The 15,149-nt window shown below is 32.2% G+C and overlaps 1 protein-coding gene and 1 long non-coding RNA gene across 6 annotated transcripts in view; one reads left to right on the forward strand and one right to left on the reverse strand.

The window, feature by feature from the left end:
* Nucleotides 1–15,149, forward strand: part of LOC126737131 (glutamine--fructose-6-phosphate aminotransferase [isomerizing] 2-like) — a 43,899-nt gene that overhangs the window by 22,257 nt on the left and 6,493 nt on the right. Inside the window, exons 7-12 of one of the 4 annotated variants that reach the window (XM_050441911.1) lie at nucleotides 964–987; nucleotides 1,252–1,269; nucleotides 1,657–1,808; nucleotides 6,345–6,563; nucleotides 6,671–6,893; nucleotides 6,948–7,192. In XM_050441911.1, the coding sequence (XP_050297868.1) occupies nucleotides 964–987; nucleotides 1,252–1,269; nucleotides 1,657–1,808; nucleotides 6,345–6,563; nucleotides 6,671–6,893; nucleotides 6,948–7,192 (881 nt within the window). The remainder of the gene's footprint in view (nucleotides 1–963; nucleotides 988–1,251; nucleotides 1,270–1,656; nucleotides 1,809–6,344; nucleotides 6,564–6,670; nucleotides 6,894–6,947; nucleotides 7,193–15,149) is intronic. The other 3 variants (XM_050441972.1, XM_050442056.1, XM_050442137.1) reach the window with 3 other exon arrangements.
* LOC126737350 (uncharacterized) lies at nucleotides 7,186–14,991 on the reverse strand. 2 transcript variants are annotated; one of them, XR_007661011.1, is made up of 4 exons: nucleotides 13,986–14,991; nucleotides 8,876–13,554; nucleotides 8,398–8,818; nucleotides 7,186–8,318 (listed from the first exon to the last, which is right to left on the reverse strand). It is a non-coding gene; the product is annotated as an uncharacterized LOC126737350 (long non-coding RNA). The 2 variants fall into 2 exon arrangements; XR_007661008.1 differs by having other exon boundaries at nucleotides 8,398–13,554.

Raw genomic sequence — 15,149 nt, forward strand, 5'->3', positions numbered from 1 at the left:
TTATTTTATTTCTTAAATTATTTCGAACTAGAAGCTCAGGATTTAAATAAGAAAAAGTATGCATAACTTAAATGGCTACGAAGCGCATTTACTTACAGAAATAATTTTTATTTAAAGATTTGCTTATAATTCAATTAATTTTAAATGAAATTGCAGGATTTTAGGATAAAATAAGCAAAATATATGATAACTCTTATTGACAAAAGTAGGTTACTATCTACTGGATGTATTAGTAAAATTTTATATTTTCATAGAATTTATTTTAAAAGATATAAAAGGATTCAATTTTTTTTAAATATCTTTTATTTCCGAATATGCAACGATTTTTTTTATTTTTGAAAACTAGGACTGCACAAAGAATTTTTTTTATAATACTTTATTTTTGTAAATGCAAAGGCCTTTTTTTTAATTTCATATCATGCTTATCATCCCATTTAATTATTAAATGTGGTTAGGTTTTACCTTTTGGAAGGGGTTGTAAGTATTTTTTTTATAATAGATTTGTTAACTAACGTAACTTGTTTTTGTATTTTCCTGAATAATTTTTTTTTAAAAGAGTAACAAATTTATTTCAGCTAGAGTGCCCACTCTGTATAACAGTAATGCCAATGTTACTAAACCATTTAATTAAAATATGATCATTTCATAGTGTTTATATTTTTATTAACTCATCTTTTCACACTTTCATTGAGAAAACTAATATTTCATGTATATAAGATGCTCCTATATTATTTAGACACAAATAATTGAATGTGACAAGATTGAGCTGTAAGCAAAAATGTGTCTAAATGAAATAGGCATCTCACTATAATTGTATTTTACTAATTATTTAACCTGTATATATTTTTTTTAACATAATATGAATGTTGTCTATATGTTTTAGTTGTATATTTTACTTTATTAACCACTTTATGTTTGTTATGGTACTTTTTGTCTCCTTCTCTGGACTGTTATGCCAAATAGACGAACCTCCGCCCTCACCCAAAGGTACATATACCCTTTTACTAATATTATTTTTAGTTTTATTTAATTATGATTCAGAATCGCGATTTGTGTTTGTGATATACGTGTTTCCAGCGCATGATAATAATTGTTTTAGCTTAATTATTGACAACTAATAAACAAATAAAAATCGCAAAAGCTGATTTTTATTTGTTTATGATGTTTGTATTTTTTTAGTCTAGCGTCTTGTATTAATCTTTTGTTGTTTTTTCCTTTTTATTTTTTCCTGGGGGACCTTGTTGCGAGCAGATGCAGAAAATGATCCAGGTAGTTTATTTATGTATTTATTATGCTTTTACGTATTAATTTTGCTTTAACCTTTATGTTTATGGTGGTGGATATACAAAATTAGTAAGTTAGATCGTTTACGGTAAGTACCTTTAATATATTTATGCCAATATAGTTGTACTAAGTTGGAAGTCAATCTTGGTTGTTGGTTTTTAAAAAAAGTAGGCAAAGCAGTAAAATGATGATGACCTCAGTGTTCAGAATTTCAGTTAATAGTATAAAAAAAATCTAATTAATAAATTATTGCCTGAATATTAACTTAAATTTAAGCCATATCTTGATTCTTTTAGATTCTTTGCAAGGTGACGGTGCTAAACAATTACATACGTTCAAAAAAAATTTAAATATTCCATAATTTGTTTTTAGACCATAGACCGCATGGACGTGGCGACTTCCCCGCTATTCCCAGGACCGGATCCACCGAATTCGAACCATTGGAAGACAAACAGGTCGAATATTTCTTTGCATCAGACGCATCGGCCGTCATAGAACACACCAATCGCGTCATTTATTTTGAGGTACGTATAAATATATCCAGCTGGTATACTGCCCAGAAGTGTGGCATTTCTTAAAAAAAAAGTCTAGGTTTCATATAAGGTGGAAAAGAACTAAATTATTAATTGACAAGAGTCTTGCGAGCATTTATAAAGTCCTATATTGATGCAGCGTATAAGGTTTATATAACAAATACTGAAAATTCTATACATCATGATCCCAAGAATTTTTTAGTAATTTATACTTTTAATATTTTGAATTACAATAACAATTATTTGTCTACTCCCCTGCTAATTGTAATATTCTTTGGAAGCGTGTTTATATCATATCCGCTCCATTTACATAATCCATAATTGATTTAAGGTTTCTTGTGTGTTGTATCCGTGTGTATTAATAGACATTATTGGCACATTTCAATCAGTCTCTCACTTGTCGTTTGTATTAATCAACTCTACTATTTAGATAACCAAGTACTACAATCTTGACTTGCCGATTTGCATAAGTTCATCACTGACCTGTTCAAAAAATTCTTCCTTTTTTGCTAGTGGTTGGTCATCAGATATTGCGTATAGTCCAAGGATTGTCACTGGTTTCTAATTTATGGTAATATTAACACGAATAAAATGTTCGTCGAAGTCTGTTAATTTATCCTTGTGTATCATGATCGAGACACGTCTTTTTGTCTTTTTTATGTTTCGGAACTCTAGTGCATAGCTGTTAATAATTTCTGTACCAATAACTTTATGTATCATCTCTGTTGAACCCACCATTTCCATACCTAAGTAAGTAGCTCTTGTATTATATATTCCAAGTTTATTTTCTTTCTTTTTAGTAAGTTAAAGTCTTACAGGTGACAGGGAACTGACCTGACGCCTCAACCCCCAACTTGGAGGGCCAGATAATTTTGTTAGATTTTTTTTCCACTAGATCCGTTGTCTTATAGGATTATGAATACTAATGTTTTCCCTTTTGATTCAATATTAACCCTTAAATCATGGGTTGCAACTTCCGCCTGATCCATCATACCGAAGTCACCGAATGTGTCTCATGTTCCTTTTAGACCGGGTTAATTATCGTGTATATAACTACGACAAAAGAATGTCGTTCTGAAATAAGGATTGCTGTTTTGGAAAAAACACGTTTGCATCCAACAGGTGTAGAAACTGGATCCTTGTTCCTAATTTCTTCTTCTAGATAAAGGCTAACTTCCCCTATGGACATGCTGGCGCACTTTAATTAAATCTGGGCTAAAATTAAACTGACTTATTTAATTGCTTCCACAATTCAAATTCTAGCTTTTCCGAAGTTGCATTACCTCTAAGGTCGCTGCTTTATTTGTTGAGTATTTGGCTTTTATATTTTGATCTACCAAATCAATAATACATTTCTTGGCCTTATCTGAGACCGCAGGCTTACTAAAACCAATATTTTTAAATCTGGGATATAAAGAAGTTGATATTATTAAAGTCTTACTGGATTCGAAATCTCTAAGACGGGCTGTTATGCTTTCCGTAATTTTTTTTTTACATTTTTACTTTAGTAGAAAAGTCATTGCTACCCATCCTCTCATTACAAACATTGTTGTTGGTACTGTTCATTTTCAACTAATGGGGACAGAAGAAACATTTTTGTAAAGAAAAATTAAATTAAAAAAATATATAGATTTTAAGTTAATTAATTCTTCTATTTTAAATAAAACTCAACAAATTGCCTCAAATTGCTTTTATTACCCGATTTTATCAAGTCAAGAGCGCGACGACTACTGACTTCGCAAAATCTAACCAAATCAAAAATTAAATTAAATGCAAATTAAACATAATCTTGGCTTTAATGGATTGCCGAGACAACGATTTACGGATGACATCATCATCGAGAGCGGGAACTCTTATACTAAACCTAACATATATTATAGTGTTTTTCCCCATTCGTTAGGTAAAAATTAAAACTAATTTATTTAGACAGTTCCATTAAGAACACGATCACTTATTTTATGTTTATTTATAACGATTTGTCTGATTTAAATGTCGCGCCAATATTCCGAACTTTACTTCACTGAATTGACTTCATTCGGCGATGCGGCTCCTTATATACTCTGCAGAACGGTGTTCCGGAAAATTCACGCCAACCTTCGAGACGTCATGTGGTGTGCGACTTATGTCATTCCGATGATTTACAGCTAATCTGAGAGAACGACCAAATGAAATGCTTAAGCATTCTTTAATATTAAGCTCCAAAGCAGTAATTATTTTATCACCTTGTACAATTTTAGATCGTCTGCAAATAACACAACAAACAACATTAATAGATAAAATAAGCTCTATGTGGGAGTTCTGAGGTACAGTACACCGAAAAATATCTGAATTTGTTTAGAAATTATGTTATTTATACGCACCAATTTAATACGATTTGACAAAAATCCATCAGTCCACTTTAAAAGACTCTCTAACGGACTTCTAAAGGAGATGTGAGATGTCTTCGAGAACTCGATGTCTCGAGAAGTGTAAATACTGTTCACCAGACTAAGGTTCTCAAACATGTTTAACAAGTATTGTTGATATGTAACCAAATTGGTTACGGTAGATTTACCCTCAGAAAAGCCGTGTTGCTGATGTTTATGATCCGACTATACCATGAGAGAAATAAAATAGGTAATGGAGGAGCTTGATTAGGGTACATACATAATTTTTCAATAAGACTGATGGTATGCCATCAGCTGCTTCAGAATATTTAGTTTTAAGGTCGTTAATCGCATTGAAAACATCAGTTAGAGATCTGTTAATAGAATTAAAATCAAGATTGCACTTTTTACGAAGTAGGAAACTCAAATGATTTAAAACGTTTAATTGCAACAAACATTTCAATAGCAAAATCGAGAGTATTGTAAAAATATCAATTAATTTTAATAGTTATTTAAAATATCGAGTTGAGAATTATGTCCACATCGCGCTCTATAAAATTGTATAATTTAACAAGTTTAAAGTGCTTATTTTGTCTTAAGTTTTATATCATCTTAAACTACAAAACCTTATAATTTCAAAAAACACAAAAGGAAATGGGTCTTAAATTATCCAGTGATGTAGTGTCATACAGGAAGCAATACAGGAATTATTTGCCGACGAGGAGTTTTTTACCAATCAGCTCAAAATTATAATCGATAGTGTTAATGACAATAGGAATAACAGGCATAACAATAAACCACGGCCTATTAACGTTAAACTCGAATAATACCACATGAAACGGAACATTCTCAAAAATGTAAGTAAACTTAGAGGGACAAAAATAGGCATTATTATAGAGGATCTTATCAAAAGTAGACTTGCATTATTTAAAGAGGCTTAAGAAAAGCTTGCGGGAAAAACGTTTTTACTAGATATGGCAATATATTTGCTAAAAATAATTGGAAAAAATCAGAGAATTGACATAATATAGAGTAATTTTCATATATTAATACATTCATTTTATTAATATTTTTTATAAAATTAATTTAGCGATTTAATGTGTTGTTTTAGTAAACCAGTTCCATTGTGTTAACTTTTAAGGGTTAAGTTGGATGTGGGGTCAATTAAAAACCAAGCTGCTCAAAACTTTTTTTCTTTTAATGCAAATGTTTCGACCTATATTAGCCTTCTTCAGAAAAATTAAAGCTTTTCGTTAGACTGTAAAAAGTGGAATAACATGGTGTATTTTATTTTGACGTTTGATTTTTTTAAATAGGTCGATTCGTTTTCGAGATAGGGCGAAGGGGGCCTATAGAATGGCCTGCTAGATCTCCTGATATAACGCCGTTAGACTTTTTTCTATGGGGTCATTTGAAATCTATTGTGTTTACTCCCCAACCTGAAAGTTTGGATGAACTTCGTCAACGCATCATCGACAGCTGCCATGATATCCCACAACATATTTTTGTCCATCAGGAATTTGAACATCGCCTATATCATTGTTTGGCCAAAAACGGGCAACATTTTGAACACTTATTGAAATAAAAACTGATATTTTCATGTTTTTATTTTCTATCTGAACAAATTAAGATAAACAATTTTTTTTTTAATTTTCGCGAAAACGAATCGACCGATTTAAAAAAATCAAACGTCAAAATAAAAGACTTCGAAAGACCTTTTAAACTCGATACCCCTTGCCATTTCAAATTTTTAAGGGGATGACCCTGGGGGGCATAGGGTGAAAGGGGGTGAAGTATTTTTAGGTTAGAAAGTTGTCCCCCTTGACAAACCTTTTGACGTATTTCGGCGTTTTTTTTTTTAAACAGTGGTTTTTGATAAATCCGTGGTGGGAAGTTTTCAAATAAACACCCTGTATAACAGTCTAACGAAAAGGAATTTTTTGGTTCGCCTTGAAGAAGGTCTAATATAGGCCAAAACGTTCGCATTAAAAGAAAAAAAGTTTTAAAGAGCTTGGATTTTAATTGACCTCACATCCAACTTTGAATTTTTTTAAAAGTCCTATGAATTTTTTTAAAATGAATTTCGATATTAATTTATATAACTTTAAATTAAAACTTAAGGAACTAAAATACTGAAATAATTTGGTTAATTTTTGTTTAGGACGATGATATCGCCGCCGTAAGGAACGGCATCCTAAGTATCCACCGTATAAGACGCGGAGGGGCCGACGATCCCAACCATCGCGAGATTACCACTTTAAAAATGGAACTGCAGCAAATCATGAAGGGCAATTACGACTACTACATGCAAAAGGAGATCTTTGAGCAGCCCGAATCTGTCGTGAACACTATGAGGGGTCGCGTTAATTTCGAAACAAAGGTATTTATAACACTTCCAAGCCTATTTACAGATTGTTTCTGGAAATAGTGTGTCTTTTACATTAATCTTTAGTGTAAAATGTTCTCTTACATCCTCTCATTTTTCAGACTGTAACCTTAGGGGGTATCAAAGAACACATTCCAGAAATCAAACGTTGCAGGAGACTAATGCTTATAGGCTGTGGCACTTCATACCACAGTGCCATTGCCACCAGGCAACTGTTGGAGGAACTAACTGAACTTCCCGTCATGGTCGAGTTGGCCAGCGACTTTTTGGACAGGACTACTCCAGTTTTTAGGGACGACGTGTGTTTCTTTATTTCACAATCCGGTAAGTCAATAATGAAAATACAGGTTCGCGTATAATATTGATGATCCCTTTTAGGAGAAACTGCGGATACTCTGATGGCTCTGCGTTACTGCAAACAGCGCGGCGCTTTGATCGTCGGCATAACCAACACCGTGGGCAGCTCCATCTGTCGGGAATCGCATTGCGGAGTTCACATCAACGCCGGACCCGAGATCGGTGTCGCGTCTACTAAAGCCTACACCAGTCAATTTATATCTTTGGTTATGTTCGCCCTGGTTATGAGCGAGGACCGACTCAGTTTGAAAAAACGAAGAGAAGAAGTGAGTAGAAACGTTGACGTATTCGTAAAAATACGAGGTGGTAAAATTATAGCAATTTTTTTATGTATATTATTGAAAATGCCACTTCTAAATTATGCGACTGTAGGTTATTGTAAATAGTTCGGGGAATTAAAACGCCGTTAGACTTTACTGATGAAATTTATTGTCCTCTATTACACGGGAGAGAGGAAAACGGGAGAAAGATGTTCCTAAGCAGCATTCAGTAGAAATGTGCTTGAAATATTCTGAAATCTCTAAAAATTAAATGAAAAAGCAGATTATAATGCAAAAAGGTATATTTTTAATACAGATAGTACATGAAAAAATTAGGAAAGTCTATTCAAGGAGCCCTACACAGCCACATCATCTCTGTTTTCTCCCAGTTCGTCAATCGCTGAGGCAGATGTCTTTAAGTTATGGTAAAAGCCATGAAAAATTGGTGGAACATATGGAAGAAGTTCCATTAGGTCATATTTTTTCTTTTTTTCTATTGGACGCCCTAAGCAGATGAACAGCAGATCCAAATTTTCAACTGGATCACAAGGATTGCGTTTGGCTATTGAAACTGTATTAAATGGGACCATCCTTGAGTTTGAGTATTTAAAATGAAATTGGTGTTTTGTGTCATTCGAAAATTTAATCCATTGCATTTTTAGCCACTCTACCTTAGAGCCATCTGTACTGCTTTTTCTATTAGTAATAGCGCCCTCCAGTTTCTTCGTGGAAAAATTTTTTTTCGTGGAAATTTTTTTTTCTCTTTCGTGCAGCTTTAATAACAGTCATCCAGTGCTCCGGTATAAACACATCTTTATGATTTTTTTTTCTTTTTCTACAACGCCAAAATCTTGATCACACGGAAGGTATGAGTGACCTGATACTAAAAACTTGTGATTTATTTCAGTGATAGAGAACTGCGCTGAATTTGTCATATAGTCGCAAATGAGTGCCATCTTAATATTGCGATTCTGGCCGCCACATTGATCGCTATACATGATAAGTTTTTTTTCTGACACAAAATTTTTGCAATAGTGGATAAGGCAAGAGCCAATCTTCTGAGGCCCTCTTGAAGCGACGGATTCATTCCAAACGTACATAACTGCGGTATTATGGGCTAAATCATTGACTCCTAAAAGGAAAAGAAATATTAAACACTAAACTTCTAATATTTTTAGTTTTATCATTAATATTAGAAAAAACTAACTTACCCAAGCAATATGTCCATAGTTGACGCTTATAATATGTAATTCCTCTGGACAATACTGGGGTGGGCAAAATTTTCATTAAGTCAAATGCAATAGCAACGGTCTCGTTTTCTTTTACTAATGCTTCTTCTCCATCTTTTTTCATTTCATTTCTTGCCAGATCTGCTTTTCGAAGATGTAGCTCCTCTTGTATTTCTAAGTTCTTTTTTTTTCGTTATTACTTATTTTAATTTTATTATTGAATTCATCGCATCTGCGACAGCTATCTGTTATTGGGGCATGAAAATGGAGGTTGAAGTGAGTATTGAAAATATCTCTAAAAACATGATTGCTGACAGGTGACGTGTACTGCTCTTTATAGAGATTGTATAATATTTGAATATTTAAATAAGGAGCCAAATATTTTCGTTGTCCACTCTTAGCTCTAGAATAATGTGACTCAAAAACTGGAAACCTTTCTATAAAGGTCTTAACGTCTTACCTTCGAATCAGGCGTTCTCCTGGCAGAGGGATGTTTTCCCCGCTTATCTATCGGAGGGATTCCTTCTGACTTTTTGAGAAGAACCCTTGACAATCTGCCATCCGAAATCTGCAAAACTTGCTTAAAAAATTCTTTACAGACCTTCACATCAATTCCATTTTCATTATTTGGCAAATTACAAACCCTTGTCATATTTCGCCTGCTATTTGCATTATCAGTGTATACCCTGATTTTTTTTATAACATTTACTTGTCCAAATATATACGACGACTGCAAGTCAAAATTTGCCAAACTATAAAAATTTTCAAAGACTTTCTTAGATTGATCGACCTTAATTTTATCAGAGCACTTATTAATGCATTTACAAACAGGATTAATAAATGTCTTTGCACTACCTACTAAGCACTAGTAAAAGTTTTATAAACTGACTTAACCTTTATAAAAGGCATTAAAAACTATTTAAGTAAAGTAAAATTTGAATAACCTCAATTTTTGCCGTGCTACTATCAGTAAAAGTAGAAATTCCTAACAAAATAATAATACAGGTAACGGAATAAATTAAAAATACTCACCCACACTCTCCATACTAACACAACCCAATTTTTTTCAAAAAAACAACAACTTTTACTGAGAAAAAGAACAGCCACGTTTTAATCTAAACGTAAGTAAACAAATGATAGTCCTAACATAACAGTGGCCTAACCCCCGATAGGCCAGTATAATATTTAAAAATAAAAAAATAATTTGAATATTAAAGTGAAACATGTGGCGATCTATACGTACATAGTTTAAAATGGGTTAGGCCACTTTTCTGTCGATTCTTTGGATATTTGAGAATTGCTTTATGGGTTTATCTAAATATCAACTTTTTGTGGGTTAGGCCACTATAATTCTTAATGCCCCAATTAAAATCAATTCCAGTCCATAATAAAGCATTTACAAAATTATTTTAATGACAAAAATACATATTTCAAAATATAAATATTTAAATCAACACAATTTGTATTCGGCTGAGATTATTTTATTCCACTCCTAGAGATTAATAAAATTAAGAAAGTTTATAAGCTCCATACCTTTGGTAAAAAGATAGATGGCGAAATTAAATACACCTATCATTGTGGCTTAGCTGTAATAATTATTATATAGGAAAACATTATTTTAGGGTTCTCCGGGCGAATATTGTCTTACGCAACGGATATTATAGGTGCATATTCGCATCTCAATTTTGATGCCCCTTCGGAATATTAAAGATTTTGGATAAGTAAAAAAGAATTTCCTAAAATCAAGATTTAAAAAATTGCAACTTTTTCGCATAATTTTACCTTATATTTATATTATGTACATAAATAAATTAGAACTATCACAAACTAAATCCTAAATCGAGTATGTTTTTCTTAAAATTGCGAATGCATTCAATTTAATTCGTAAAACCCAACATGGCGGAAATAAATGTCATTAAAAATTGCATCATTGAATAAATCTATTTAATTTTATAAGAAACACTAATATAACATAATTAACAGATCAAACGAACTTACCTAAGTGAAGTTCGATCTGGATTATATGAAGCCTTGTCGAAGTAAATAAGTAGAACAGGTAGTATCTCCTATGGCATCGAGTCTTACACAAATTCAAAGCAAATAAAAAACCCCCCCCGGTCCTGCATACCTTCAGTCTTCTTCAAAGCTACATTGTTGCAACCAAGGGAAATAAATAATAGGGTAGGGAAGGGACTTATTTACTTCGACAAGGCTTCATATAATCCAGATCGAACTTCACTTAGGTAAGTTCGTTTGATCTGTTAATTATATTTCAGCCTTGTCTCGTAAATAAGTAGAACAGGTAGCTATTTAAAGCAAGTTGCAACAATTTTCATCGGAAACATGTCATATTAATAATAATTAAACAACATAACGAACCGAATAACGAGAAAAAATAATATTAGGCACACCCTTAGAATTGGTATGTACATAAAACATTAATTCTAAGGATGGCAACAACATAATATGGTTATACATTTATTTTTCAAGGTAACTTATATCTTAATAAAAATGTACCTACTTAATATGACAAATAACAAATCTGGAAAATATTTTCCTATACTAACATTAGAAACAAGAAACTTAAAGATAAAAACTCTCATCATAATACTAACAACTAAGAAGGTCTGTTATAATGATTGGCAAAACAGAGGATTTCTCCGACCAGCCAGCTGCAAGCCGAATAGAGTCATAAGATACTCTTTTTCGCGCAGATGCAGACGTCGCAGCATGGCGAGTATTATGAGCTGTGAATTGGTTCGTATCCAACCCACTCTTCTTTAGAATCACCTTTAACCATTTAGAAATTATTTGAGAAGTGACATCTCTATGAGGTTTCTTAACGGTAATAAAAAGATTTTTTGACGTCTGTCTTAAATTCTTGGTTTTATTTAAATACTCAATTAAGGTTCTAGCTGAACAAATTTTCTTATCTTGATTAAAGAAAGGCAAAAGAAGAGTACTGAAAAAAGACAGAGGCTGAATAAACATTCATGTTTCGAGATTTTCTAAATTGCCACCACAGTTTAAGACCTGAATTATATTGTTGAATTGTAGAGGTAGTAATGGAGGCCAAGCAAATTTCTAAAGCTTCTTCAGGTACTGAACCAGCTCTCAGGGCTTGGAGGATAACACTCCTGCCACCAGAAATTTTTCGCCAAAGTGGATGAGGCATGTTCCTAAAAGGAAGTAAACGTTCGTCAGCCTCGAAAACTAAAGGTGTTGATTCTAATAATGATGTAAAAAGTGGGTACCATGGCTGGGATGTTTAGAAGGGCAATTCCTCTAGCTTTTTCCTCTTTTATTTTGTGCAAAGCACGAAGAATAACAGAAAATGGTGGAAAAGCATAAAAAAAAACTTGTTCCATTTTATCGTAAAGGCGTCCACTGCTATGCATTCTGAACTCCCCAACCATGATACAAGCTTTTTGCATTTAGCGTTCATTTTTGAAGCAAAGAGATCAACTTCTGGTTTCCCAAAAGTGGATATTATATCTTTAAACACCAAGTTGCTTATTTCCCATTCGGTTTCTTTGGATAATTTAAGTCTGGATTGTGCATTTGCTTCAAAATTGTCTTTAGACTTTATATAACTGGCATATAAATAGATATTTTTACCCTCGCACCATTGCCAAATAATACGAGATAATTTATTTAGGGATTGGTGCTGTACACTTCCCATCTTATTAATATAAGCCATGGCAGTTGTATTGTCAACTCGAAATAATATATTGCAATCTGAAGCATTTTCAGCAAAATGTTTTAAAACCAAATAAACAGCTTTTAGCTCTAAATAATTTATATGATAAGTTTTTTCTCTTTCGGTCCAAAAACCATGTATTCTTTTTTAATCGCATTATTAGCTGTAGCTAAATTTGTTAGCCAGCAATTAAAATCTTCTTTGAGTATAGAAGATATTTCCATTTTTGCATTAAAATTGCCTGCAGATTTTTTTTTTAAAGTTACCAAAAACATAGGTACGGTACAAACTAGGTAACAACATTAAATTATGTTGTCACCAAAAACAACAAGAATGTATGTTGCCAAAAACAACAAGAATGTATGTTGCCAAAAACATACAATTTAAAATGTACGAATAATAATATTATTTCCCTTATTCGACAATTTCGAGAATTTGAAAATTTTCTTAGCAATTTTAAAACTTTTAAAATTTTTTCCGTTGTTAGGTAGCGAAACAGTCATTGTTGTAGAATTATATAAAAATCCTAAATATCGAACACAAGTTGAGGGACATAATACACTTTTTTTTTGTAATTAACTATAAAACCCAAGTTTTGTAATAATTTGATAGTCGACATGATATTATTATGGCACTCCTTTTGGGAATTACCAAATAGCAAAAAATCGTCTACAAATAGTACACATGTGTGATTTCTGCTCCTTAAATAGGCTAGTATTGGTTTCATGATCTTGGTAAATACTAAGGGAGCAGAGTTTAAACCAAAGGGTAGACAATTGATTTTTACATGGTGTTACTTTACTAATAGCTCCAATTTTTAAACGGTCTTCAATAGACGAATTAATGGAACTTCACTCGTTCTTCCAATGCTTGACCAAACAAGAAATTATCAGTAGGCGCAGCAGAAAGCGTATCTTTTAGATCCTCATTCAAATTTATAGAAATAAGATCTTTGCGTGTCATGGTGTCAAGATGGTGTAGATGACAGAATAGGCAGCCAGCATTACTTAGGTATTGCATATATACGTTGTTGCCCCTCCCTTCTTCAGCTAGCATCAAAGTTAAGGCTTGGGAAATTGCTGATATGCTTGCAGCCACAAACTGCTGTTTTCGCACCAGGCGCTCATCTCTGCGGAGTATTTGAGCAGTTAAGGCTGCCTTAACCTCGGGATTTAACTGAGGTACTTCCAGAGACTTAAAATTTTCGGGTATTATATGTTTTTGGAGAAGAACTTGAATATTCTCCTCACTTAAACCATTCTGTAAAATATTTCTCCAGCGAGGGACTACTGCCTCATAAATTGAAGGTCCTAAGACGGTCTTATTTATTGGCTCATCGCCAAGTATCTGCAAAACCTCAGAACTCAAAGATTTTTCTTTTGCTTCCTCTGATTGCACGATCGGGGGCTGAGGATTCTTTTTTTGCTATTCAGAATTACCTGAAGCAATAAAAGAGACATGTTAATTTCTAATTTGTATTAAAACAGAATCAGAACAATAAGCATATTAAAGTGTTATCAAAAACACATAATATCATGTCTCGAACAACAAATACATGTAGGTTGTACAAAAAATATGTTGCCAAAAACATAATTTTAAAATTAAGTTTATTTTTTCACTAAAAATAAACAAAGGTACAGGCATGTCCTTTATATATATATATATATAAATATTATATATATATATATATATATATATATATAAATATTATATATATATATATATATATATATAAATATTATATATATATATATATATATATATATATATATATATACATATATATATATATATATATATATGTACTTATGTTACCAAAAACATACAATTTAAAATGTACGTCACCAAAAACGTACTATTTGGTACTTACTGTTTAACTGGTGGACATCCACCCTAACTGTTTCACGAACAGAGTGGCGAGGTGACAAATCATTATCATACGGTGAAGAATATGCACTGGGTTCTCCGGCATCACCGCCTCTAGAGCTCTCCAAACGACGCTTTTTCCCGACTATTAATTTCATCTAATTGTCGTTGCATTTCGGCCAATCGTTTTTCTAAACGCCGATTTTTCCGTTCTCTAGATCGGCTACGAGAATGTTGTCGTTTACGGCTGTGCTTAGGCATATTAACCTATTTATTTAATGAACAATGAACAACACGGTACAAAATAAAAATCGATAATTTAGAAAAGCGGAGCGGTACATATGGTCGACTCGACACACAAACGAAGACTGAAGGTATGCAATGGATTTAGGTATGCAAGACCGGTGGGGTTTTTTATTTGCTTTGAATTTGTGTGAGACTCGATGCCATCAGAGATACTACCTGTTCTACTTATTCACGAGACAAGGCTGAAATATAATTATTTTATCTGTAGTAAAAGTGATAAATAATATCTTTATTTTATAAAGAATCCGCTTAAAATATAATTGTTTTATTCGCCAACGCTGTCACCACTTAACAGATGGCCCTATGTAGAATTCAAGAGGAAAGGTTTGAATTTGAGGATGATTTTGTTATTCTAAGAGATCTGAAGGAATAATATTTGGAATTCTTTTATTAAAAATCTTCTATTAAAAGCTCACTACTAGTCTCTATATTTTTAGAAATGTTAGTATAAATAAGATCGTTAACCTTATTAGTACTATTTATAGCTTCCACTTCATCATCGTGGATATCTAATATGTCAGCATTCTGATGATTTTCCAATGTTTCAGGTTAATAAATGTTGTCTGATGAAGATGGCCATCTAATTAGATCACTAATATTTGCATTCGAATGAATGATATTCAATGGTTTTTAAAATATTTTTCTTTAATTTTCTTATAAAATTTCATGATTTTTAATGTTTTTCAAACAAGAAATTCTAGACATTTTGAAAACAAATATATATTATAAATCAGTATAGGCATAAAAAAAACAGACTAATCTAATAGATATAAATTAATTTCAATCTTCTTAAACAACAATTTTATGCATAAAAATACCAATTTATTTTAAAAAACTTTTATAAATACTATATAAATAACAT

Source organism: Anthonomus grandis, chromosome 1 (assembly GCF_022605725.1).
Source record: "Anthonomus grandis grandis chromosome 1, icAntGran1.3, whole genome shotgun sequence".
Lineage (NCBI taxonomy): Eukaryota > Metazoa > Arthropoda > Insecta > Coleoptera > Curculionidae > Anthonomus > Anthonomus grandis.